Source organism: Lissotriton vulgaris, chromosome 2_1 (assembly GCF_964263255.1).
Source record: "Lissotriton vulgaris chromosome 2_1, aLisVul1.2, whole genome shotgun sequence".
Classification (NCBI taxonomy): Eukaryota; Metazoa; Chordata; class Amphibia; order Caudata; family Salamandridae; genus Lissotriton; species Lissotriton vulgaris.
Genome location: NC_141687.1, coordinates 1,289,810,058 through 1,289,837,818, shown reverse-complemented (window position 1 = coordinate 1,289,837,818; position 27,761 = coordinate 1,289,810,058). Strand labels below are relative to the sequence as shown.

Genomic DNA, 27,761 nt, shown 5'->3' with positions numbered 1-27,761 from the left:
GGAAAACGAAAGTGGATTCTGACCCTTGGATAGTGAGGCTATGCTGGGGCACCGAAATGCCGAAGTTACCTAGCCCAGGGGCTGCAGCTGCATATGTCTCAAAAGACGTCGGGAATCCTCGTAGACGGACCAGGAGCCTGGAAGAAAGATGCTGGCAGGCGACCAGTGAAGAGAGTTCGAAGTGATCCAAGCCTGGATCTTGAAGATGGACGATACCTGAAAGCAGAGGGGACCAAGTTCGAGACTACTAGCCAGTAGTCAGGTGGCACCAGGAGGGCACCGGATTGTAGTCACCTCGGCTAGGTGAGTGGGTGACGCTGTGCTCTGCAGATCTCACGGACCAGGAGGCGTTGTCGGCGACCAGGATGGAGGAGCGAGCTGTCCCACGATGGATGAAGCTGTCGGCGTCGCTGGACCCAGGATTGGGCAACAAAGCCTTGGCAAATTCAAGCCCACGCGGTGGACCTAAAATGGCGTCTGGAGTGGACCAGGAGGGTCCGGGGGTGCTCCTCTCTTGGAAGGGAGCAAGGGCCAGTCTGGAGCAACCAGACCAGCAGCAGTGATGTCGTCAGGCGTCGTGAAGAAGGCCACAAGCCAGCCGGCTAGTAGCCAAACAACGCGGTGAGCAGCAGAAAGCAGAAGGGCCCCACGCAGATCGTGGAGATGCTGGAGGGCTGATCTTCGGTGCTGGAGCTGCTCAGGGTCGGGGCTTCTCGGACCCCAAAGCACTCACCAGTGGAACACTCGGTGGGCTTGCAGTAAAGAAGTCGTGCAGTCTTGGCGATCGTCGGTCCCTCGAGGTCTCGTCGCACTCACGGTTCTCAGCTTGGCTGTAGAGGCGAGTAGAGGTCAGAGGTGCCAGGGAAGCCGGGTCTCGTCGAGCTGTGTCGTCGGATTCCTGAGGAAGGACTTGCAGCAGACCGCAGTGTTCTTAAGATGGTGCCTGCGGATGCAGGGTGACTACTCCTTAGTCACAAGGGAGAATCTTGAAGAAGAAATCTTGATGTCCTTTCGCAGAAAGTCGTGTCTTGATTCCAAAGATGATATAATTTGAACAGGGGGCCCACTCCTATCTTTATACTAAGAAAAGGGGCTGACCCGTTGACTAGGTCCTGCCTATGGGTGGGACTAGGAAGGGGGGTGGTTACACCCCTCTCCCATGCTGGACTTCCCCCAGGCCAGGGGCTGGTGTGCCCCTGGAACTGGTTCTGACCGGCCTATGCGTAGTGAGCACCAGGGTGCCACTCAGCAGTCACCTTCCTGAAAAGCCCTGCCTACCCAGGATACACAAAACCCTGTCTGGGATGGTGCTAGCACCGCCCCGGACAGGAAACCCTTTGTCCAAGCTCTCCTCGCTGGAAGGACTCCCAGCAGCAGGAGGTCAGACTCGTGTCTGTGGTGGCAGCATCCATTTTGTGGAGCTGAGGCTTCGTTTAACTTTAACCGGGGTTCACAGTTACATACATGTCGTGTCCCTCTAGAAGGGTGGAATGCTAACCCCGTCGCCAGAATTGGCGAGGGGTTAGTATTCCAATTCGTATGACACCTTACTCGACATGTTTTGATAAAGCAATACCAAAGATAGCATTTAACCGCGAGGATTATAATGCACTTAAGAGTATATGGTATGCGTTATCATGGAACAGCTATTAGGACTTGGTTCCGCAAGCTGCAAACGGGCTCAGCTCATGCCAGAGCACCATTTCACACGATTCCAAGCACTCTGCCTTCAGGATTGTCAAGGCCTGCCATAGGAGTGACTGATAGGAATCTGTGTGTCCATTTCTAGGGTTAGATATAGGTATACTATATCTATAGCAAAGGGTGATTACACGACTTTGCCCCAGCTGTCATGCAGCCAGTTGTGTCAAATTTAAGAGGCCAGCCAGGGGTGGCATAATACATGCTGCAGCCCCTGGCAGCCCTGGGTACACCCATGCCCTGAGTTACAGGGTCTGATAGGGTGGCCCAGTACCAATTGGAAATGCACCTAGGGTGCCTGGAATCCAATTTACAGAGAGAGCAGTAGGCCTGGGGTCCTGATTGGCAGGGTCCCAGGTCGACTATGCCAAAAACCAGCTAAAACACAGGGCAAAAAGTTGGGGGCAACCATAGTCAGGAGGTACCTTCCTACACAACCCCTCCCCCCCCCCAAACGAAAGGAGATAAGGCTATCCTTGTCCAGGTAAGCCTCTATTACCTAAGTGGCCATATAAGGAAGGACCAGCTCTGGCTTGGTTTCCCCCTGTGTCATGGTCCACTAAGCAACCCCTCACCCTAAGGGTATCTGAGGGTCTCCACCATAGGGAATCTCTGTCTTTGGTGTGTCTTGGGAAAGAAGAAGGCTGATGCTGGGATGGAGTACTGAAGTGAGGCTCCTCTACCTTTGGGCTCAACTTCCTCCAATCACCATTCACCATGTGTGCCTTTCTTTCTTTAGCTGAGATGCACTGAGCTCTCAGGGTCAGCCTCTGGCTACCTAAAGCTGGAGGCTGAGTCCCTCTGTTTGGCCTACTGGGGGGACAGGTCAGGTCTGGGGTTTTTAGGCCCCAGGTTTGGCTGTGCCCAACAGTGTCCAGCTGTGGGAGGTCCCTAACTACTTTTAAGGGGGATCCCTCAGGAGTCTGATTTATTCTCCCTTGGCTAGGTTTACCAGCTTCAGTGATCCTAATCTGTTGATTAAGGAGTTCTTTTGGACAGGGGGCCCTTTGGGGTCCACCACTGGCCTCCCTGACCTCTACAGCCCTGGGCTGACTGAGGCAGGGTAGAGAGGGGCAGGCTACCTGCTCCAGACTGGGCCCCACCTTGGAAGGGTCCACTGACATCAGGGGCTCTGCCAGGCTAGGCCTGACTACCTCTGGGGCAGTTCCTTCACAAGGGGTCAGATCAGTTCCCTGAGGAGGCTGATCCTTGCCTAAAGTCTGGTGAGAGGGAGATTTCTCTTCCTCCTCAATACTCTCTGTTTGAGTGGAGTGATCCATAGTTTCAGGCTTCACAACACTATTATCTGTTTGAGTAGAGGCTGAGACCGGAAGGCACTCAGTTTGTGTTTGGGCTGTGACTGTCACAGCCCTCCTATCCTGTTCTGGAAAGTCTGTCTGAGCCTGGGTAGTGGCTACCACTGCCCTTCCAACCTTTTCAGGGAGGAATGGTGCTTGGACTGGAGCTGTAGCTATTACTACCCCACTAACTTGTCTGGATAGGCCTATCATTCTGGAGTGAGTTTCTTGCTCCACCTCAGCCCATGCTGAGAGTTCCAGGTCATTCCCCAGTAAGCAATCTACAGGTAGGTTATCTGTCACTGCCACTCTCATGGGCCCTGTGATATTACCCCAGCTGAGCTTGACTACTGCCATGGGATGCCTTCTTTTCACTCCATGAATGTCTGTCACCTGATAACTGAAACCAGGGGTCAGTTGAGCAGAGGGGACCAGATGGTCAATCACCATGGTGATGCTGGCCCCTGTGTCTCTGAATGCCTCAACTTTCTGACCATTGACTAGGAGCTCTTGTCTATACTTTCCCAAAATGTGGGGTCCAGTAGTGAAGTTGGCAAACCCCATGCCAGTCTCACAGACAAGAGTGTTGTTAGGGGACCTGGCTAGGCCATAGTCCTCCTGATTGCCCAAAGTAATGCCCACCACATTCTTGGGGGCACTCCCACCACCTGGGGGATTACCACTAGTGGTAACAGGAGGTTTGGGAGTATTACCTGGAGGTATATTTCCCTTATTGCTATTTTTAGGGCAACTGGCATCACTTTTGTAATGGCCCACCTGTTTACAGGTATGGCAATAAGGTTTCTTCTGTTCTGAAGGAGTGTTCTGGGACCCACCACCCTTGTTGGAGTTTTGGGGCCCTGGGGAAGTCTTCTCTGTGGATTTATCCCCACCCTTCTCTTGAGGCTTGGTTGATTCCTTCTTTTGGTCACCACCCTGGTTCTTAGGCCTGACCCTGGTTCTGACCCATTTGTCTGCCCTCTTACCCAATTCCTGTGGAGAGGTCAGATCAGAGTCTACCAGGTGCTGGTGTAATAACTGGTTCTGACAATTACTTAAGATTTGCTCCCTCATAATTAGATTGTACAATCCTTTAAAATCAGTAACCTTACTACCCAATAGCCAGCCTTCAAAAGCCTTAGTGGCACAATCAACAAAGTCAGTCCAATCCTGAGACTGAGTTTTCTGGGTGTCTCTGAACATCATCCTGTACTGTTCAGTGGTTAAACCAAACCCATCAACCAGTGTATTCTTCAGGACTTGGTAATTGTTAGCATCCTCCACTCTAGTAGTGAGGAGCTTATCTCTACCTTTACCTTCAAAGGAGAGCCACAAGATAGCTGCCCACTGACTTTGGGGAACACCCTGCACAGTGCAGGCCCTCTCCAAAGCAGTTATCCATTTGTGGATGTCATCCCCTTGTTTAAAGGGGGGCACTATCTTATTCAGGTGCTTTGTATCAAAACTCCTTTCCCTATTGCTAGGTATATTGCTGCCACCAGTGGGCTCTAGCCCACATAATTCTTGCTCTCTAGCAAAGGCAAGTCTCTCTTTGGCCAGGGCAAGTTCTTCCCTTTCAATCCTCAGTTTGACTTCCCTTTCCTTGGCTTCATAGATTCTCCTCTGAGGGGAGGTCATCCTCCTCAGAGCAGAGGCCTGAGAGCCATTGGTTTAAATGGATCTGTTAGAGCCTCTTGATAGAGACCTAACTCGTCCACTCCCAATGTTAAGCTGGCCTGAGAGGGGTCCCAGGGGTCTCCTAGTACCATTCTCATGCCTGCTTAAGTTGTCCTAGTTAGCTGACTAACTATTTCTGGACCTTTGTCTGCCTCATCCCCAGATGTCTCCTGATCATCATCCTCCTCACCTGAGAGATGGATGAGATCTGGGTCACCTCTGGTTCCTTCTAGGGCTGGCATGTCCCCTTCTGGATGAGAAGAGCTAAGAAGTTTCTCAGCTTTTCTGGCATCATAAGTCTCTAAGAGACCAATCAGAAATGGGATTGTGGGGTTAGACCCCTGTTTTAGCTTCCTGGAGGTACACACTTGTCTCATCTCCTGGAAGGTAAGGGCTGCATATCTAGAAGAGGCCTGTGGAGGGTCCTCAACCACCAGAGGGGTCTCAGTAGACTCTCCGAGGTTAGACATGCTTCTAGTGTGGTGTAAGTGATGCACCTACCTACACTATGTGTTTGCCTACTGATCCCTTGCTAAGAGTTGCAGCCAAGGTGTGCTAAGCCTTGAGGAGCTGCAACAGCTGGTTCAGTAAAACTCAGAGTATTCTAAGCTAAGTTATATGTACCTAAAGTACTTATGTGATCTTTCAACAAGATATTCTTAGGATACGTGTGGTAAAACAACAGCAAGCTCAAATCCCAACCGCTGCTCACCAATGTGAGAAGTTGGCCTGATATGCAGTGCTCACTATTCTAGTGAACACTATGTATCAGTCCAGACAACCCTTATTGATGATTGGTTGTAAGTCAACCTTATAGACCAGCTATCCTAGTAGCGTGGATACGAGCAGTCTAAGGCTAAAGACTCGAGAGGGCGTGTTAAGCCAGCTGTTATACCACACATATACCCATTGAACACCAAGTGAATGGAGACCACACAAGTGTTATGAAAATAAACAGTGTATTTATTAGAATCACAACAGCCCTGTACTCTTTATGAGGACAGGGTACTAAGCACAACACAAAACTCTTACGAAAATACTTAAGTTAGCACAGTATATACAAATGCCCGAGGGGCACGGAAAACCATATACTCTGAAAGTGGAATGCGAAATTACTAGCAGGTAAGTACAGTACTAATAGGCTTTGGAATCGCTAGGTCTTGACTATAGAATCTTCAGATTACTTCTAGGAGGCCTAGGGGACTCGGGTGCAGAGTGTGCACTCTCACGCGGGATGCGGGACAAAGTCTATGGTAGCTAGATTTCAGAAAGTTAGTGTTCTCGGGCGAACCCGACCTGGTAGGAGGAAAACGAAAGTGGATTCTGACCCTTGGATAGTGAGGCTATGCTGGGGCACCAAAATGCCGAAATTACCTAGCCCAGGGGCTGCAGCTGCATATGTCTCAAAAGACGTCGGGAATCCTCGTAGACGGACCAGGAGCCTGGAAGAAAGATGCTGGCAGGCGACCAGTGAAGAGAGTTCGAAGTGATCCAAGCCTGGATCTTGAAGATGGACGATACCTGAAAGCAGAGGGGACCAAGTTCGAGACTACTAGCCAGTAGTCAGGTGGCACCAGGAGGGCACCGGATGGTAGTCACCTCGGCTAGGTGAGTGGGTGACGCTGTGCTCTGCAGATCTCACGGACCAGGAGGCGTTGTCGGCGACCAGGATGGAGGAGCGAGCTGTCCCACGATGGATGAAGCTGTCGGCGTCGCTGGACCCAGGATTGGGCAACAAAGCCTTGGCAAATTCAAGCCCACGCGGTGGACCTAAAATGGCGTCTGGAGTGGACCAGGAGGGTCCGGGGTGCTCCTCTCTTGGAAGGGAGCAAGGGCCAGTCTGGAGCAACCAGACCAACAGCAGTGATGTCGTCGGGCGTCGTGAAGAAGGCCACTAGCCAGCCGGCTAGTAGCCAAACAACGCGGTGAGCAGCAGAAAGCAGAAGGGCCCCGCGCAGATCGTGGAGATGCTGGAGGGCTGATCTTCGGTGCTGGAGCTGCTTAGGGTCGGGGCTTCTCGGACCCCAAAGCACTCACCAGTGGAACACTCGGTGGGCTTGCTGTAAAGAAGTCGTGCAGTCTTGGCGATCGTCGGCCCCTCGAGGTCTCGTCGCACTCACGGTTCTCAGCTTGGTTGTAGAGGTGAGTAGAGGTCAGAGGTGCCAGGGAAGCCGGGTCTCGTCGAGCTGTGTCGTCGGATTCCTGAGGAAGGACTTGCAGCAGACCGCAGTGTTCTTAAGATGGTGCCTGCGGATGCAGGGTGACTACTCCTTAGTCACAAGGGAGAATCTTGAAGAAGAAATCTTGATGTCCTTTCGCAGAAAGTCGTGTCTTGATTCCAAAGATGATCTAATTTGAACAGAGGGCCCGCTCCTATCTTTATACTAAGAAAAGGGGCTGACCCGGTGACTAGGTCCTGCCTATGGGTGGGACTAGGAAGGGGGGTGGTTACACCCCTCTCCCATGCCAGACTTCCCCCAGGCCAGGGGCTGGTGTGCCCCTGGAACTGGTTCTGACCGGCCTATGCATAGTGAGCACCGGGGTGCCACTCAGCAGTCACCTTCCTGAAAAGCCCTGCCTACCCAGGATACACAAAACCCTGTCTGGGATGGTGCTAGCACCGCCCCGGACAGGAAACCCTTTGTCCAAGCTCTCCTCGCTGGAAGGACTCCCAGCAGCAGGAGGTCAGACTCGTGTCTGTGGTGGCAGCATCCATTTTGTGGAGCTGAGGCTTCGTTTAACTTTAACCGGGGTTCACAGTTACATACATGTCGTGTCCCTCTAGAAGGGTGGAATGCTAACCCCGTCGCCAGAATTGGCGAGGGGTTAGTATTCCAATTCGTATGACACCTTACTCGACATGTTTTGATAAAGCAATACCAAAGATAGCATTTAACCGCGAGGATTATAATGCACTTAAGAGTATATGGTATGCGTTATGTTATGTTATGTTATGTTATGTTATGTTATTTGGGTTCTTCTATAGCGCAACGGTTACTCCAATAGGAGTGTCCCGGCGCTTTGGCGAAGAAGTCCTTTAAGGAAAGGAAACATAACTGCAGAAAAAGGGAACAACAAAATTAACTAGTGAAAAGCCAGGTTTTTAATGCCTTTCTAAAGGACATCAGACTTGGAGCCTGTCTAAGAGAAATAGGAAGATCATTCCAAGCGCACGGGGCCAGGTAATGAAAAGAACGCCCCCCTTGTCTAGCTCGCTTAATGGACGGAACGACCATTTTCGACAAGGAAGCAGATCGCAGCGCTCTGCTCGGTTTGTAGAGGGCAAGGCGCTTCCTAATGTACCTAGGGCCTGAGTCATGAAGGGCCTTGTAGGTCAACGTCAGGCTTTTGAAGAGAACCCTCTTGGCTATAGGGAGCCAGTGCAGTTCCTTCAACAAGTTAGAGGCACTGGCTCGTCTAGGGAGTCCATAAATAGCCCTGGCAGCTGAGTTTTGGACTACCTGAAGTCTCCTCACAAGGTATTTAGGGAGTCCTAGGTAAAGGGCATTTGCATAGTCCAGGCGCGACCCGACAAGCGCTTGGACAATAACCCTACGATGGTTGACAGAGTTATCATGGAACAGCTATTAGGACTTGGTTCCGCAAGCTGCAAACGGGCTCAGCTCATGCCAGAGCACCATTTCACACGATTCCAAGCACTCTGCCTTCAGGATTGTCAAGGCCTGCCATAGGAGTGACTGATAGGAATCTGTGTGTCTATTTCTAGGGTTAGATATAGGTATACTATATCTATAGCAAAGGGTGATTACACGACTTTGCCCCAGCTGTCATGCAGCCAGTTGTGTCAAATTTAAGAGGCCAGCCAGGGGTGGCATAATACATGCTGCAGCCCCTGGCAGCCCTGGGTACACCCATGCCCTGAGTTACAGGGTCTGATAGGGTGGCCCAGTACCAATTGGAAATGCACCTAGGGTGCCTGGAATCCATTTTACAGAGAGAGCAGTAGGCCTGGGGTCCTGATTGGCAGGGTCCCAGGTCGACTATGTCAAAAACCAGCTAAAACACAGGGCAAAAAGTTGGGGGCAACCATAGTCAGGAGGTACCTTCCTACAATCTGCACAAGCAGATGTGCCACTACAATATCCATTCTTAGATATTGTAAATGCCAGAAAAGCCATAGAGAGTACAAGGGCTGAAAACTCGACAACTCGTGTTCTCCAGCATCAGGATTGCTTCTCTGAACCCAGGAGTGTTCGTTTCCAAAGTACGCCTCTCAATAAATTAAATAAACTCACTTTGATGACAGTATAAGATATATTATACCATGTACTCTGAGGGCACCTCAGGAGTGCCCCCTGAAAACCTATGAACCGTGGTGTGGTCACAGACTGGCTGTAGCAGCCTGCCACCACCAGACATGTTTCTGGACCCATGGGTTGAGAGCCTCTTCTCTCTGGGACCAGAAACAAGGCACATCCTGGGAGGAGGTGTCACACTTCCTCCCCCCTGGATGGACAAAGTAAAAAAATGTAAATCCAGTATTTGTAAAGCGCAAAGTTACCCAGAGGCATCCCAGCGCTGGGGGCCGTCTGGAAGATTAAGCAAGCTATTGCCTAGAGTCACATGGTGCTGGGCTGACCTGCCGCCGGTGCCGGGGATTTAACTGTGGGCACCAGTTCCAGCGGCAGTCGCCCTGGCCGCGGCGGCACACCTCTTCCCTACTCAAGAGGGAAACTTCTATGGCCAGCTGCCTTTGTAATGTGACCCCCAGCCTCTGCTGCTTTCAACTCGAGACAGCGAAGGATTGAACTGACAAGGCCCTGTGTCATGCGATATATACCACGACTCCGGCTTCCTAACCAAGATTACCAGTAAAATCAACAAACATCTGTAGCACCGACTGAACATTATTGCTACTGCAGATCCTCTGGATTGAAAATATATTCAAATTGAAGACCAGCTGCATTCGCGCTCAGTTCTTCCAAGGGGCTTTCTTTGTGAAAAATACTAGTCCTGATGATGGTCTTATAGATGCCAACAAGGAAGACCGAAACGTCGAACAAAACATCATCTCCTCAGCATTTGCGCACTGAAAGAAACCTTTTTACATTTATGAATCGGATCTTTTTCATCTATCAATGGAGTTTATGATATGTTGTGAATTGATCAGTTAATTTATATGTACAGCTATTCATAACTTTTTACCTAATGATTGATTCCTATATAACCCCATGATTCATATCCTTTGATTTTTTCAAATATAAGATTTTTCAGATCTAACTAGTTTGCTGTGGGCTTCTTTAATTTCTCCTTGTTTTGTTTTTCATTGAATGTTTTTTTTAACAACTTCAGAATGTATGAGTAATCCTATGGATACAAATGGGTTTAATTGCTTTATGAACCCCAGAATTGACACGTGCCAAATTATATGTACTTAGTCAATGAACAAAATCCCTTGTAGCCACTCTCTACTTCAATTATCCATTTTGCCCAAGCCTACAAGGGTTTATTGGGTTACCCCGAATCTATTGCTAGTAGCAGATGGCAGCCCCAAATGTACACCCTCACATTGGACAGGAATACGAGGTGAAGCACATCTTTCAGACTCCAATCAGGGCTAAGCCTATACCCCCTCCCACAGGAGCAATGGTGTTCCTTCACGCCAACACAGTGATTCGCCCACCCAATTGAAATGCGAGCGGAGCATTGTTTAGCCATGATGGTGAATACTCCACCACTGCCTTGGCCAAATATCTCTGACAGCCCAAATAAGTAATGTCCATTGGAGAATTGGCTACATGTCAGTCCATCCAATTTGGACATACAGCCATTTTTATCGAGCCGTCACCACCAGGCAAACCCCGGCAGTAAGGAACGGTAAAAAACATAAAATACCCCCTTCACCATGGGCGATGGCTCCCATGGTCCCATGGTGAGGGGGCATTGTCCTAATTTTAAAAAGAAAATCCTGCTTCGGAATTTTCTTTTTGAAAATAAAAAAAAACAGTTTGGTGTTGACGGAGCCCTGCACCAAACAGCAAAAAGGATTGACAGGAACCACAGTGACATCGGTTCCTGGCGATGCTTTAAGAAATTACTGGCACAGCAGTTATTGGTAGTCATTTCTAAATCTGATGGGTTGCATCTTCATCTGGGCAAAAGAGCAATTTACTTCACCGGCGGAGAAACGGGCCAATCAGTCACAATATAAATCTGTCCCTAAATCTCAAATATACATACTTCACGCTGACATACTCATTCACAATCAGTAGCGTAGGCTTAATTTTCTTTTTATTCCGGTCTTCAAGAGACCGGTCTTTAAGAGAAAGATGGCTGTATTGTCTGAAGAAATCTACTGGATCAATGTTTGGTTGCAATAATATATTGCTGAGTCTGTCCATATGTTAACTTTATCGTGTATGCCTCTTCGTCTGATATTGACATTTATGTAACTAGAAACATGATCTCTTGAAGACTAGAATAAAAACACATTTATTTTTTATCTATGCTATTAATTGTAGACTGTTGTCAACATACCTATACCACTGCTTTGGATAATTATCTTTTCGGTGTGCTCCAGGCAAGATGTACTGCCATGAATTCTGAAAATAGTACCTACAGTTACTCATTTTCATTTATGTGTTATTGATTCTATGATTGCTCTTACCTTCATCGCTTTGGTTTTTAAATCCATCTTTATTAAGGAATCTGGCGCAATATGCCCAAAACCACAGCCATAGAAGAAGTCATACTTTTTTGCGTTGTACTTGGAGTAGTTAATATGGGGAAACTCCACGCCACCCACTTTTTCCACTGTATCATCATGTAGGCTTTCATAAGTACACCAAACCTGCAAGAGGAGTATAAAAACATAATAGCATACAGCAAATCTTGTTGTCTCACATGCTTGTCTAGAGAGCATGACTAAGCTAGAATCTACAAAATTTGAGATTTCAAGTTGCTCCCTTCCAAATTAAACTGCTTATTAAACTGCTTATTCTTGCAAAACGTTTAGCTCAGGTTGCAACTCAGAATAATGTCCACATATTTGTGTAAGTAGGATCTCCACAGCAATATTGGCTATATTAAAATCTCTAACTTAAAATGAACAGTAAAGTTTTTGAAAATACAATATGGTATCCTTTATTGGTAAATACATCCTACTAGCATTAACAATCAAAATCTTACACTACTTACCTTATTTTTATATTTTTTGTGAAATGCCTTCAATCTATGAAGCAGGAGATGACATCAGCATGAGACAAGAATAGTGGCGTTTACATATGCTATTGCAGCAATGATGAAAAAGTAACATGTTGCATTAGTTCAAGCTGATAATGTAGCCTTTAAATCTTTAGACTGGCAAAAAAATGAAAGACTATTTCCTCCCTTGAAATGATTTCACGCTACATTTCAGAGGTTGACAAGTGATCATTAAATGGAGGAAAGCTCAAGTAAAAATGCTTACAAAAAATATAGGAAAATATGTGATTTCAAAATCCAACAAAAGATAAATTGTAAACGGCGTACATACAGAAAATAAACAAATAGTATGAAGAAAGGGAGAAACAGTGACTGCAATGTCACAAACTCATGTGCAACAAAAATATCAAGAACATCAAAATATTCTTTGCTGAATAAGATACCTAAGTGCAATAAAAGTTTCTGGTGGATGCTCTATCTACTTGCAGATTCCTCACCTCTTACTTCTCCTACAGACCCCAGACTGGGTCCAGAAAAGCTCTCCCATGCTGATAGGTGGCACCGCGGCTAAAACACTTCTCCAGTACTTCCCCATATGTAACATCACTGAGCCATATATGGCACTGCTTTAGGGCTCTGCCTTGATTTCTATCTGATGTCCCCCACCCTTAGATTACAAGACAAAAATGACAAAAGATCGCAATTATGCAGTGGAAAAACGAACTTGAAACTTTATTAGGTCGACCGTAACACTCCAGATTTGGAAGGCAGGGGGCGGGGAATCTGCAGGCAGAGCAACTCACTCCTTGGAGAGAGTTCGCTTCACCATACCTGACCCAGGAGTCAGCTCTGAACCTGTGCTGATGCTTGTTAAACCCCATAGATGGGCCTTCTACTAATGTTGAAGGCGAGGACGCACAGACATAGGGGGGTACCAATGTGCGTGTAGGGTCCAGACACAAAGGACAGGCATCATGTGAACCTGAAGAAGAGGCCTTGAAATGCCAGAAATGGCAATGTTGGCATTCTGACCCCTTCTTCAGTGTCACTGCATATAAGCACTGCACCTAAAAAAAGAGCAAGAGAAAAAGGTTTTGAAATGGAGGGCAGCTTTGGATTAGCAATGAAAGATGCAGGAAAAATTAATCTGACATCAGAGCACTGTGGTGAAGCGATTTACAGCTCCTTCAATATTTTTCAACATTTCCGGATCAAATCTGGCAATGGTAGGAGATTTAATAGATGAGGAAGTTGTGGGTCGAAGTATCAATCAGAACTACCTATTTTATAAGTCAGTTAATAGAGTTTATTGATGTCGTTGTACAGTAATTGTAGCATGACAAAAATAATAAGGTGGAATGTATGTACCAGTGTGGCCAGGATTCTCATTATTATGCTCAACACTTTAGCAAACCCTGTTTTTTGCCAGAAAAACTTTGCATTCTAGGGTTTGGCTGGCTAATAGGATCACATATGGGGTAGTAGTGAGGGCGTGGCTTGAGGCGTCAAGATGGCGGTCGGACTCTAGGGGCTAGATGTAGGTAATTCCTATTTACCTACTTAAATACCGAATTTTACCGAATCTGTATTTAAGAGTAGGTAAATAGGAAGGGGGCAGATGTAGGTAATTCTTATTTTAGAATTACCGAATCTGTAAGATTCGGTATTTACCGATTCGGTAAATACCGAATCGGTATTTCCTATTGATTCCTATGGGCCTTGAAGCCCATAGGAATCAATGGGAAATACAGATTCGGTATTTACCGAATCGGTAAATACCGAATCCTGCAAGGGTGCAGGGGGGTGACACTTTGACACCCTCTAGCACCCCAAGTACAGGCTTGTGTGACATGTGGCACACATACATGCCCTAAGGGCATGTCTGTGTGTCACATGGCACAGATGTGCATGCACACCTGAATTCGGTATTTTACCACACAATAGGATTGTGTGGTAAAATACCGACTCTTAAGGGCCTGTGGCACTGATTACAGTGCCACCTACATCTTGATTTACAGAATCGGTAAATTTACCGATTCGGTATTTTACAGATTCTGTAAATTTACCGAATCGGTAAATGTACAGATTCTGTAAATAAAATGCCCCCTACATGCCAAATCCCAAATACCGGTCGTTAACGGACAAAATCGGCCGTTACCGGCTGGTAATTGGCGACCTACATCTGGCCCTAAGAGTGCTCCGGACCCCCTCCATCTTCCGCCTCGCATCCGCCTGCTTCAGCTGCCATCGGAGTCCCGCACTGCCGGAGGCAACCCGCAACCTGCCTGCACTTCCCGGATCCGTTTGTGGGGCTCCCCGGGGCCCGTGCTGCCCTCGCTGGCCCCCTCCCCCAGACGGCCCAGACTGATCAAAATGGCAGCCTCCTCGCCGTCTAATCCTAGGGCCTGAACCCTCGGCCCGGACGATTCAGTGCTCTGTCTCTGCCCTGGCTGCCTGCGACCTACCTGGCTCAGCCGGACTGTATTGTCGGCCGCTGCCCCGCCGCGGAACCTGCAGTTGCGGTGAGGGCTCCGCTCCGCGGCCGGCTGTGTCGGGGGGAGTCGTGGAACGGTCTCGGGAGGCGGTGGAGGTGCCCTGAGGTGCTCGGAGGAGTCCTTAACCCCCTGGACCTGGCCGGGGCCGCGGGAGGTGCCGGTGGATCTATTACAGTACACGGTGCCGTGAGTGCAGCACCGGGGAGCTTCGCCTTGGCTGGAGGACTGGCGGACCGGTACGACCAGACCTGACGAGGTGCCGGCCCGGACCGCGAATGGGGCCGCGTGAGTGGTGGCAAGGCCTGGGTGACGTGGAGGACCTGCTGAGGTGCGGGAGTAGGCGGCGCGAGCCCGGCGGGGCAGACGAGGTGAGGGCTTCTGCCTGGGCATGGCTGACACTGGTTCTCGGCGGCTGTGTGGAGACTGAAGGCCCCGCCGTGTGTTGACTCCCCCTGGGCCTTGCTGGTGAGTCGCCGGGGCTGCGCAGGGGCGCCTCCCGTGTGGGCTGAGGGGTTGAGGTCCGCTCTGGTGCCTGAAAGTTGGACAGTTTCTCGAGGCCTGGGACTCTGCATGAACTGGCCTGGATCCTGCATGCCTCCCTGCGCGCCGGTGTGGGTGTCCTTCGAGTGCCCCGCACTCCCCCTGTTGCTTGCTGCTGCTGGTTTCTCGCGCCCCCGCCATCTTGGAGGCGCGGTGCCGGGGAGGCGTGATGCTGCCGGATTCATTCGGCGTCCTGTGATCCTTGGAAGCGGGCTGCTTGGTCCCTTGCGCAGCGAGGTCCCTGCATCGTTGGTACTGCCACAGGAGCTGCGGGGTACGCTGGTTTACAGGGCCCCCGAAGGTTCTTCGCCCTACCATGGGCCCGATACTGGGGGCAAGTGAGGAGCTGAGGTGTGGTTTGGTGTGAAGGTGCATCGGCCACCGTGTTGTGTGGCCCCCCTCCCCTTTCTCATCCTCTGGACGCCTGAGGTCTCGCCACTGGGGCCTGCTGAGGGGGCCCGAGGTTCCTGGGCTCACCAGGGCTGCCTGGGGGATCGCTGCCGCTGTGGACGGGTGAGCTCCCTGGGGAGTGGCCTCCCTCCTTCAAAGTCTGGGTGTGGGTGAGGGATCGGCCACTGCGTCGGGTGGCGGGGCTGAGGCCGAGACACCGGGGTGCAGCCCCCTCCGGACACCACTGGCTGATTCTTTGGGGACATGGGCAGGAAGCGCAACACCCAGACCCCCATCCCCCAAACCAAACAAAGATGGACCAATTTACCAGTCAGACCACGTCAGACCGAGACCCCGGGGCTGCGACCCCACCTGCCCCTGGGACCACCGAGGGAGATCTCTCCACCATACGGCAGGCGATATGCGTGTCCCAGGCCTCGGTGTAAAGCAAGATCGGGGAAGAGAGGGTGGACGTGGCCCTAATTCGGCAGGACCTCCGGAATGCCACAGCGCGTATCGCGGAAACGGAGTCCCGTATCTCCACGGTGGAGGACGACGTGGACGTCCTCAAATCCCAGGTGGCCCGCCTTCAGCCGCAGACCTCGGAGTTACACCGCAGGGCCGAAGATGCCGAAAACAGGGCACGGAGAAACAACCTGCGCCTCCTGGGTTTTCCGGAGGGGGTGGGGAAGGGCCGCACCAACACCTTCATTGAGGCCTGGGTCCGCTCCTGGATGCCCACAGAGAAACTCTCCCCCTGGTTCACGGAGGAGCAGGCTCAACGTTCTCTCGCTCCTAAACCCCCTCCCGGAGCCCCTGCCCGTCCCATCATCCTTCGAATCTTCAACTTCCGGGACAGGGATGCAATTCTGGGGGCGGCCAGGGAACTGGGTCCGTTGCTCTTCCAGAACTCCAAGATCATGGTATTTCCAGATTACTCCAGAGAGGTACAGACTCAGCGCCGGTCCTATGACGAGGTCAAGCAAAAACTCATGGCTATGGGGTTCCGCTACGGTTTCCTCTTCCCAGCACGTCTTAAGGTGATCTTCCAGGATAAGACATTCTTTTTTTAAACACCCCAGGCGGCATGGTCCAGGCTCACGGAGGAGCGTCCCCTCCTGCGTTGGGGGGGGGCCCCTCCCCTGCCCGGAGATGGTCGACGCAGCCAAACCAAGATGCGCCCAAGGCCCAGAGGCGCCGAACTGGATCTCGAAGACGGGGCAATCGTTGGGGTGGAGGTTCCCATTCACCGGGGGCGCAGTCCCAGCGCTCCCCGACTCAGCCCACGAACCAGAGAGCCTCTTCCCCCACCTTGGCCTCCTCTTTGATCGATATGGGGAGTATCCCCAGGGCGGACGTGAATGTGCGAAAGGCCCTGTCGGACTCGGACCTGTTTGGGAGCCCCGTGATCCGAGGCTCTGGTGATGAAGAGGGGGTGTAACCAGCGCTGCAGACTGTGTAACTTGCATTTCACTTGTCAAGACTCTTCACAATGGGTCTGCTCCTGAGGGGTCCTACCCGGCTACGCTGGGTGACCCGATCGGGGGTTCGCCTTTCCAATGCAGTGCCGGGACCTATTCATCCTGTTAATCTTACGCTTATCACTTCCTGTCTTTTACAGCTGTTGGCATTCCTCCGTATACATGGAGGGGGGGCCACTTTAGCCACGCTCCTGTTTGTTTCTTGCTAACCGTTTTAGATTATCGTTGTTCTCACTGGCAGCCGTGATTCCCTAGTTGTCCTCGCAGTTGACAAGCAGGTCACCACTTTACATGCCTTTTCCCCTAAGTCCTGGGCCTGAGTAGGTACCCCCCCAGGGCTGGAACGAGCCCACGTCTACATCCGCCCCTCCACACATCACTCTTTTAGATGGCGAGTGCCCTCAAAAGGCCTAGCCATATCCTTTCCTGGAAAGTCAATGGCCTCCTTGATCTAATCAAGCGCACAGCTGTCCTTCGCGCAGCCCACCGCCACATGCCGGACATCCTGTTTCTCCAGGAGACGCACCTCCTGGGTACACAGTGCACTTTCTTAGCCCAATATGGATTTGATAGGTTCTGGAATTCTGGCTTTGCGCGGGGTTCCCGAGGGGTGGCTATCCGACTTAGAAAAGACTTTCCTTTTGCCCTGGCTAGAGCCGAGACCGATGCACAGGGCCAATATGTGCCCGTCTCCGGAACAATTGAGGGACGCCCCACGAAGCTCCTATGCACTTATATTCCACCTGCACTGCTGCCTTCCACCCTTCGGGATTCTTACGCTGGTCTTCTCCTCCTTTCCGCAGGGCCTCACGGTGGTCAGGGGGGATTTTAACGCCGTCCTGCAACCCCTGCGTGATGCGACAGGGAACCCATCGGAGGGTCGTCTCGCCTCGCCTCCGCGAGGGCCCTCTTGAGTTGGTCTTCGGCCCTGGGCCTTTGTGACATATGGAGGGTCTGGAACCCTCGTAGGGATTAATACACCCACACGTCGGCGGCCCATCATACCCACTCCCGTATAGATCTCCCCCTGCTGCCTGCCACGGACTGCCAACTGGTCTCTGGGGCCGCGATACTGCTCAGGGGTATCTCGGATCACTCCCCTGTCTCTCTTCGTCTTGGATCCTCATCTGCGGGTCTGCGAGCGACTTGGCGGTTGAACGCCTGATTTCTGCAGGACTCCACGCTCGTGGAATCACTTGGGCAGGAACTGCGTCACTATTATACCACTAATACGGGCTCGGTTCCCTCACCGGGGACGCTGTGGGAGGCCGGCAAGGCTGTATTCCGGGGGGTTGCCAGAGGACTGGTCCACGCGAAACGGGTGGAGCAGACAGCCCAAATTGTACGGCTAGAAGCTCAGGGAGCACAGATGGAAAGAATTCAGCTGGCGAACGGTCGCGGGGACTCCTCTCGGCAATTAACAGTGGTCCGCGAGGAGATTCGCCGGATCTCATTGGAATCCGTGAAAATGGGATGTATGTCGTTACAACGGAGGCTTTTTCCACGCATGCCTTTACAACGCAGGTTCTACAACGAAGTCATTACAACGACTTGCGTTGGGGGGTGCTGGATAGTAAATAGTTTAATTTACTATTCCAACTCCAGTCCCCGTGATTAGTAGGGAAGGTTTTGGATAGTAAATTAAACTATTCCCTATCCTACAGCACCCTCCAGCGCAAGTCGTTGTAACGACTTGTGTTGTAAATCCTGCGTTGTAAAGGTACTGCGTGGAAAAAGTTTTGTTGTAAAGGATGTTTCCCGTGAAAATGCTCTGGCGTTCCTCAGTGGCACGTATCTACGGGTGGGGCACAAAAATGGCAAGCTCCTACACAATCTAGTGTCCTATCCCAAGATCAACCGCGTTATCCCTGAGATCCGTTCAGCTTCCGGGGCCCACCAGGTGACGTCTTCAGCCATAGCACAAACTTCTGCTTATTACTACGCAACCTTATACGCTGCTCGCTCTCCTGGCTCTACACTGGTGGATTGGCTGGAGAGGACCAGTGTCCGGCTGCCATGTCTCCCTCGGGAGACTGTGGAGGCGCTGGACCACCCCTTCACCGCAGAGGAAATTCATGAGGCAATATCACTATTACACCCTGGTAAAATGCATGGTCCCCCCAGGAGTACTACGCGACTTTTCGCGAGATCCTGGTTCCCCACTTAGCGGAACTATTCAACCATGTGGCGGATGCAGGTTCTTTCCCACCTGAATCTGACCTGGCCACCATAGTGGTCATTCCAAAAATGCAGCTGCCCTCACTGGACTGTGCGGACTATCGCCCGATCTCGCTGATTAACACGGAGCTCAAGATCTTTGCTACCGTGATAGCCTAGAGACTCAGACCCCTTCTGCAGGACTTGGTCCATCTTGGTCCATGCCTGCCAGGGGTACTCGTCACTGCATCCATCTTCTCCACTTGGCTATGGCCCAGTGTGGTTGCCTAACCCATTAGCTCCTCATTGATTTTGAGAAGGCCTTTGATTCGGTGGACTGGACGTACCTTGAGGACGTGCTGGAGAGGATGGGCTTCGGCCTTCCCTTCCGCCACCTGGTCAGGGTCCTTTATACCAACTCCAGAGCCCGTGTTCTCATCAACGACGAGGTTTCTGGGACATCCGGAGGGGCACGCAACAGGGGTGCCCGCTCTCACCCCTCTTGTTCGCACTGGTGATGGAGCCCCTGGCGGCGCTCATCCGGCACGACCCACTCATCAGAGGTTGGGCCTGGGACTCGAGTCAGGTTGATAAGATAGCCCTTTATGCGTACTACGTCCTGCTTTATCTGGCGGACTCGGACAGTTTTGGCCCAGATGGCTGGAGGTCCTTTCCGCTTTTGAACGGGTCTCCGGACTCCGGTTTAACCCGGCAAAATCGACTTTGGTCCCTTTACATCCCTCCCGGGCCTGCTTTGACTGGCAGATTAATATTCTACGGAGGCAATCGTTCAAATACCTGGGCGTCTGGATCACCATCTTGCCAGAGCTCGAATGGGCTTTGAATGTCACGCCTTTGGTTACTCGGATGAAGTCCGACATCAAGAGATGGCAGGCCCTTCCCCTTAATCCCCTGGGCAGAAGTGCGCTCTTTAAAATGATGATTCTCCCCCATTTCCTTTACATTTTGGAGAACATCACCATCCACCTTCCGGGGAGTTGGTTCCGGGAACTGGACGGCGTCCTTACCCGGTTTCTCTGGGGAGGCGGGAGGCCGCATCTATCCCTGGCGGACTGACGTATCCCCCCCCTTCGATGGAGGCATGGGAGTGACCAATCTCCACCTCTACTACTTGGCCACGAGGTTTATTGTGATCCACGACTGGTTTGCGGGCGGCTGGTCCGATCCGGCATACCGAGTGGAACACGCCACGATGGACTTCGCGCAGATCCAGTCCTTCCTATACGGTAGCCCGGTGCCGCAGGCCCTACCCCCTGACACGAGAATGGTACTCATGGCTTGGCGCACAGCCCTGCACCATGTGTGGTGGAACCGTAAGCTCACTCGACAAACACCGCTCTGGAGTGGGGCCTGGCTATGTGAGGTCTCGTTCCTACAGGGGTTCTGCCGCTGGGATCTCTAGTCGGAATCTCGTTGCTTGGAGATGTATGGGTGGGAGACCACATTCGATCCTTTGCCGACCTGCAACAGCGACATGCCCTTCACCATTCCCAATTCTATAAATATTTATAACTCAGACATGCCCTCCATTCACACATTCCATCCCATGCCTTTTTTCCAGAGTTCAGACCGCTGGAGGCTCAGGTGATGATGGGGAACCTGGGGAGGGGAGGGGTGTCCCGCATATACCGGTCCCTAGTTAATAATGGCCCGCATCCCTAGACTGGCTCAGGGCTCGATAGGAGGGATGGTTGGGCCCCCCAGAGGAGGCGGACTGGCGAGATGCCCTTATGGCACCCAAAACCCTGACCACGTCCTCCAAGTTGCGCCTGGTCCAACTTTATTACCTTCATGTAGTCTATCTCACTCTGCTGCGCCTATTCTGGGCCCGTATGAGACCATCCCCAACATGCACACGCTGTGACGCCGCACCAGCTGACTTTATCACATGGTATGGCAATGCCCGGCTTTAGCGCCGTTCTGGAGAGGGGTTGAACTTGAACTCACGCAGGCCCTGGGATGGGAGGTTCCCCACGACCCGAGACGTATGCTGCTGGGGGTGTTCGACGGCCTAGTTGGCTCCAGGGCAGATAAGCGCTTTCTGGGAACGGCTGTGGCAGTGGCAAAAAGGGATATTGCGGCGCTTTGGTCCCAAGCTAAGGCGCCGACGGTGCAGAAGTGGAGGAGGGGAGTGGACTGGTGTGGGATGCAGGAGGAATCTCTCTTCGAGGCCCGGGATTGTCCGGAGTTATTTGGTAAAGTGTGGGGTAAATGGTTTAATCTGCTGCCACTGTGATGATCTGTCTAATTTTATATATCTGCAATGCTTATCTGATCTGCAGTACCCGACTCAGCCGGGTAGCCCATGTCCTGTTAACTGTGTACAACGTCATATTCCTCTGAAATATGATGAATCTGCTGCCAATTAATTTTTCGTGCTTTGAAAATCCAATAAAGTTGATTATCAAGAAAAAAATAGGATCACATATGACATGTTGGTACTTTTTTAGCCATGTTAAAATGCTGTACATTGCAATTTCAAAGCCAAGGACTTCCTTACGATGACGAATTAATTAATTAATTAACTAATTAATGGGCTTAATAACGTGTGCTATAGAAATAAAGGTTCTGTTGGAATAGCCAAGATGTAAATTTTTTCCTAAATAGATTATGAATGTCCATTGATCTTATGCGGAGGGGAAGGGAGTTCCAAAGGCAGGCGTCAAGTTAAGAAAACACAAGATTTTAGTGACAACCAACAAATGTCTCGTAGCGTATATTGAATAAAATGTGCTTCTGAGTAGGTAACCAATGAAGGGCTGTCAGATGATGATGTTTAACAAAATGATGCTTGGAAATTCCCAAAAATAATTTTGTCCTATCTCTAGTCTGTTCAGAATTTATTGTGAAATCATTAGAAAATGTGAGTTGCCATGGTATCAGGGCCCAAACCATCGATTTGATAGTTGAGATGGGTAATAGAGGAAAGATTTTATCCAGGCATTTTATAAGCCAAAAACACATGTCGACAACTGTATAGATTTGTTTGGGTAATGTTAGAGAGTTATAAACTATAGCTCCTAAATTCTTTGCCACGATACTGGGGGGTGGTGTGTTTCCAGTTCATTCTGACGCTCAAGGCTGTTTGCTGAAGAGCAGGATTTCTGTCTTTTCTCCATTAGGCTTTAAGCAATTCTGTCTCATCCAATCTGTTACTTCAGACTTCCAGCTTCAGAAGTTAGCTCTTATTTCTTCATTCTGTTTGGATATGGATATGTGTCGTCCACAAAGAATTGAAGCCATAGGCTCTCACTATCGCGCCCAGCAGATACATGTACATATTAAAAATTGTGGGGCTCAGCACTAAGGGACCCCACAATTTACAGTGAAGGTGGTTGAAGGGTAAGGTGGCAAGGACAGTGAGTGATCTCTGTTCATAAGGAAGGACTGCAGCCATGTGAGCATTCCTACAGGTGCCGAATTCCATGAGTCAAGATCTTAGAAGTGCATTAGAGACAGTGTTAAATGCTGCCGACAGGTCCAGGAGGATCGGGGCTACAGTGCAGCCCAGTGAGAAAAAGACCTTTTTGTGCAGTCACACCCATTGTTTGATGCTGAAATGCATTGCTGGTTTTCAGAGTGTGTACACTACGGCACTGCTGTCCAATGCCCAGTGTATGTGCTCTGACCCCTAAAACTTGTAGAAATTGGCTAATACCAGATTTGCATATATAACTTTCAATTGACGCCATAGTATATGGTGCAGGAAAAACACCCATGGCATGGAAAGTTAAATGTCGAATGTGGGCGGAAGCACTTATGGTGCCCCACTAGTGTAACAAAGAAAACATGGCTTCAGCCTAAAAAATGTGCCGCAGCTAACATTTGCAGTCTGATTCTACACAACAGGGTGAGAGGGCCTAGCAATGATTAGTCCCCGATTTGAGATCTATCAGATATCCTACCGGGTTATTTTAAATAATAGGAGAAGACACCTCACCAACCAAATGTCGGCATGCTTCATCATTGGTGTCTACCCTCATCCAGGTAGGTATATACCACCTGAATGGGCTCAACCATAAAGTGGAAGATCATATAACATATTATTTGGGACAGATGCAGGGATCCAGTCAAAGTAAAATTGAATATAGGTGTACCTTGGATATTTCAATGTACTTAATGGGTACCCATGTCATTGTTGGAAACCAAAGTCAATATGTTAATTGAAAAACCAATGGGTAACATTCCACATCTCAAGCTGCAGAAGAGTGTATTAAAAAACATAAGCGCCATAAGGCTGTCCTACCAGATGATACTGTAATAGCAAACATGTATTGTGAAACCCTTCAACCTATTTACGTGTATGCGGACACGCACACCTTTAAACAGCACCACTCTGTCATCAAATATATAGGATTCTCATGAAGTACGTGAACCACTGTTATATATGGCATTCAAATGTGACTTCAGATGGCTTAACCCCTTCCATGCTGGCACGTTTCCGCCCCCGTGCGGTAAACAAACGAACAGGGGCGGGCCATGACGAACCCCAGCCGTCATCAGCACGCAAGCACTTTAGTGCATGACGGCTGGGGTTCGTCAACAGCATGGAAGGGGTTAAAGAAGCCTTACTCACCCTATTTGAGTTTTTTATAACCTCATCGGCGTTGAGGGAGTGAGCACTTCTCTGTAGTCAATCTCTTAAAGATAATCATTATGAACAGCTGTTAATGAGGGTGTCCTCATTGTTGAGGCGACATGTATAAATCTCGTATTTGATAAGTTCTCTCATTGTTATCAACTGTATTCTTCCCTGTTATCAAAAGTTTAAAATGTGATTATTATGAACAGTGTGCCTTAATCTATTACTTATAACGGGCCTTCCAACTTTCACATGTCTATCAAGCACTTTCTCATCCAATTTGAAAAAGTGTCCTTATGCACCAGACATGACAAGAGAAACACTCAACATAAATATAAAGGTTTATGGAGAATCCTTTCCACTGAAGGTATTATAATACCATGTATTTCGCAGTCATATATATCTGACACACATGTCATTAGGAGAAGCTTGTCGCATTTCCAGTTTTCTCATCCCAGACTTATAATGGAAACACAATATTTGGTGAGTATGAGTGTCTCATTTTAAAAATTTATCCAAATGTCAGTTACAAGACAACGCACATGACTGAGATTTCAATGCATCTTTTACACTGTGGGAATTGTGGTATACTCGTCTAACATATCACTAATCATCAGAACTATAAAAGGAGCATGAGACGTGCTAAACTTGATTCCAACTGCTCAACAAAGGCTTTTAGTGGAGAATATAACTAGGACTTGAATATGCGTGCCCCTAATGTATGCTCATGTCCCTCTGTCCTGGTAATGGTTAACCATTCTAAATGCAAACCATAAAACAAAACAAAAACAGAATGCTTGCTGTTCCTTTCCTTGTGCTGGTGGGCATCCCTGCCCAATTGGTGTACTCACTGCCTCAAGGGTACAGTTCCGCCTGTACTGCTCTTATGAGTCTCTCTTCCCACGCACTGGTCAATTAAATGCACAGGATCTTCTCTATTTACACACTCCTCTCCTAGAGATGGTGTGTCACTTGGAGTGTGCCCGTGGCTTTACTCAAGGATCATGGTGTTATGTGGGAATCTAGGACCCTAGTGAAATTTTCCCGATTCATGCCCATATATAGGTATAATTCACCCAATCCTTATATAGGCATAAGGAATCATTACCTTATTTAGTCTTAGCCTGTGCAGCCCAAATACGGCATGGCTACTTCCACTAAACTCCGAGAATCCACAACGATTTCTTGGAAAAACCAGCCTTCAGCAGTCAGGTACCTCCCCCTGCTTGAATACTAATTTATCCAAGAACTTCTGGAGTTTTCAAGGAACTGAGACACTAGTGACGATATTATGTCCAATCTTATGTCTAACTTGGCACCTTCAAAGTATAAATATGCCTACATTTGCCCAGTCAAACACATGGTGTTTAGGAGCAGATCATCTAACTACTTGCCCGACGCCGTGCTGCTGCAAGTGCCGAAGGAAGCCGACCCTCCAACTGACGCACTGAGAAGACGCTGTCTTTTCTCTTGCCAAGAAATCCAGCTCCGGTGTTTCCAGGCTACCCTTGCTGGTTGCTGGTAGATCAAGTACTGAGAGAGAGATACAAGACCTCTATCATTCTAAAACCAAGGTACGGAGCTGATTAGACCCTTAGAGAATTCTTGGAACAGATTCTTGGCAGACAGTTACTAGACTTAAGCTACACCACACTTACTCCTCCCTCGCACTAGACTTAGGTTAGGTACACCGGGGTAGGCGTATTTTAGAAGCACCAGTTGAGTACTTTTAGCCATTATTTTATCACTGTATGTATTTTATGCATTTTATATATTCTATGTTAATGGCTTAGAAACCATATCATGCTTTTAGAGTACTATTTTATAATACTATTCGTATTATATGCCTCGTACTTCTTAACTAGCGTTTCAATTGTAGCAGTGCATTTCTTATGCCTAAGAAATAAGACTGTTCAATAAATACTTTTATTGAAAATGCCCGTCTCTCTATTTCTAAGCAATTCTGGTGAAACGAAGCATGCACGAATGACTGAGTGAAATAGCCGTCTATTGTTTCCGCGACTCTAGAGATACGTTTCATTCTGGGGAAACAAAGTTGTCATGTTATATGGTTGTCAGAAACGAATCCCTTCTTGTTTATTCGAGAAAGTTTCTAGTGACCTCTGAGCTAGCTGGCACTCACAATTAAGTCTAATATATACGATAGAGACCTAGTCGACTTCAGTCCTACGTCTAAACTATAGTATATGTTATTCCAATGCGCAGAGCCTATTGGGGATACAGGAACTACACTACAATGGGAGATGTATTTTTTTTTAACTAGTTGGACGTGCTCCTCTCCAAGGGTCAGCGTGTTACTTGAAGCGTACCCTGTCCTGCTACTCAAGGATCATGGGAGATGTAGTCCTCTGGTACTAGTCGGATTCCTATAACACTAAAAGATGAAAACTAAATCTGTCTGTATTTATGGATTACATCAGTAAATTAGGTGTGCTGAATCAGGATATGATATATGGCATATCATTCATTTGTTGTGCCATGCACATATTTTTATATATTTATTCTAGGCCATATTTATAAGTAGCATATGCTTAGAATGCAATACCCTAGTTATGTACATTTCTGCTATGAGCTTCTTGTACAGAGTACAGGGATAGTTTTATTTTATTTTTCTTCAACCTGCCACCTATGGGACTTTAGATGGCATTTGACTGTTTCTAATGCATGTCACCGTGAATACAGGGCAACAGGCAAGTCCCTTACGTTTACGTAGGGTGTTTGCAACTTGCGGCAGCCACAGATATGAGTTACAGTTGTCACTAAATAACATCATCACTGAGGCCGTTCTGTCAATTTCTAAGCGGTATATCACCACCCATTTCAAATCATTTTTGGAATGGCCTACATATTGAAAGTCTCTTAAACGTTTCATCCTGTTTAAGAATTCTTTATTTGTATAATTGCTATAAAGAACAGCAGTATACAATCTTCAGACAGACAGCATAGCACCTGAATTACATTACGAGGAACTTCTAACTATAGCAACATAGTGGAATCATCATATATGTACAGGATAGCCAGAATAGAGATGTTTCAGTTTTATGAGTAATCCCACCAGTCCTCCCATATCTTATGCTTTTGAGTGTCCCCTTGTGCCGGTTACACAATCTCTTTAACTTTTGCACAGAAGTCCATACAACTCGACCATTCCAAGATTACAGGTACCTAAGCATCTCTCAGGTGTCTCGCTGGGTCTTTTTTTGCCACCAAGAACCCAGTAGCTACGAAGAAGTGATAGTGACATGCCCCCACCCCCACTCTTCCAGTAAACCATTATTTCTATTCAAGGATCAAGCAAGACCAAACGGCCAATTACTTCCCTATTTCTGCAAATATAGTTTCCAAGTATTTCTGAATGACACAATTTGTCCAGTACAGGGATAAATTATCACTCGCACTCTTAAGGGGGGCAACTAGCACAATGGCCCGCAAATGAAAGGGAAAAGTGGATAACAGTACCTTGTGGAAGAGTGCCGGATACTTTCAAGATTAAGTGCCACTGGAAAGGGGGGTGGCCCGTCCCGTCCCATCGTCCATGGACGGCCACAGACGGCCCGCCCTGTGCCCGGACTCCGCCCGGCGTTGCCCGCGCGCGTCCCGCGGTTGCGAGAGGCGTTCCTTCATTATCAAGCGCCTCCGGGCGCGGTGTTGCTGGCGTCAGGTGGGCGCCGCCGGGGCACCTGGGTTGTGTAGTCCTGCCGTTCCCCTCACGGCGTTGGCTGGACTCTCCCCGGTGCGGCCGTGCCCCTTACGGCAATGGTGGAGTGCTGGACGCCAGGTACGTTCAGCAGGAAGCTGCCCCAGTTAGCGCTCGGCGCTCCTTCCTTATCAAGCGCCTCCGGGCGCGGTGTTGCTGGCGTCAGGTGGGCACCGCCGGGACACCTGGGTTGTGTAGTCCTGCCGTTCCCCTCACGGTGTTGGCTGGACTCTCCCCGGTGCGGCCGTTCCCCTCACGGCAATGGTGGAGTGCTGGATGCCAGGTACGTTCAGCAGGAAGCTGCCCCAGTTAGCGCTCGGCGCTCCTTCCTTATCAAGCGCCTCCGGGCGCGGTGTTTCTGGCGTCAGGTGGGCGCCGCCGGGGCACCTGGGTTGTGTAGTGCTGCCGTTCCCCTCACAGCGTTGCCTGGACTCTCCCTGGTGCGGCCGTTCCCCTCACGGCAATGGTGGAGTGCTGGACGCCAGGTACGTTCAGCAGGAAGCTGTTATTCCAATGCGCAGAGCCTATTGGGAATAT

The 27,761-nt window shown here is 49.5% G+C and overlaps 1 protein-coding gene across 1 annotated transcript in view; it reads right to left on the bottom strand.

Moving 5' to 3' along the window:
• LOC147732521 (carotenoid-cleaving dioxygenase, mitochondrial-like) overlaps positions 1–27,761 on the bottom strand; it is a 457,961-nt gene that overhangs the window by 29,121 nt on the left and 401,079 nt on the right. Inside the window, exon 10 of the mRNA XM_086957054.1 lies at positions 11,305–11,487. Within this exon, the coding sequence (XP_086813180.1) occupies positions 11,305–11,487 (183 nt within the window). The remainder of the gene's footprint in view (positions 1–11,304; positions 11,488–27,761) is intronic.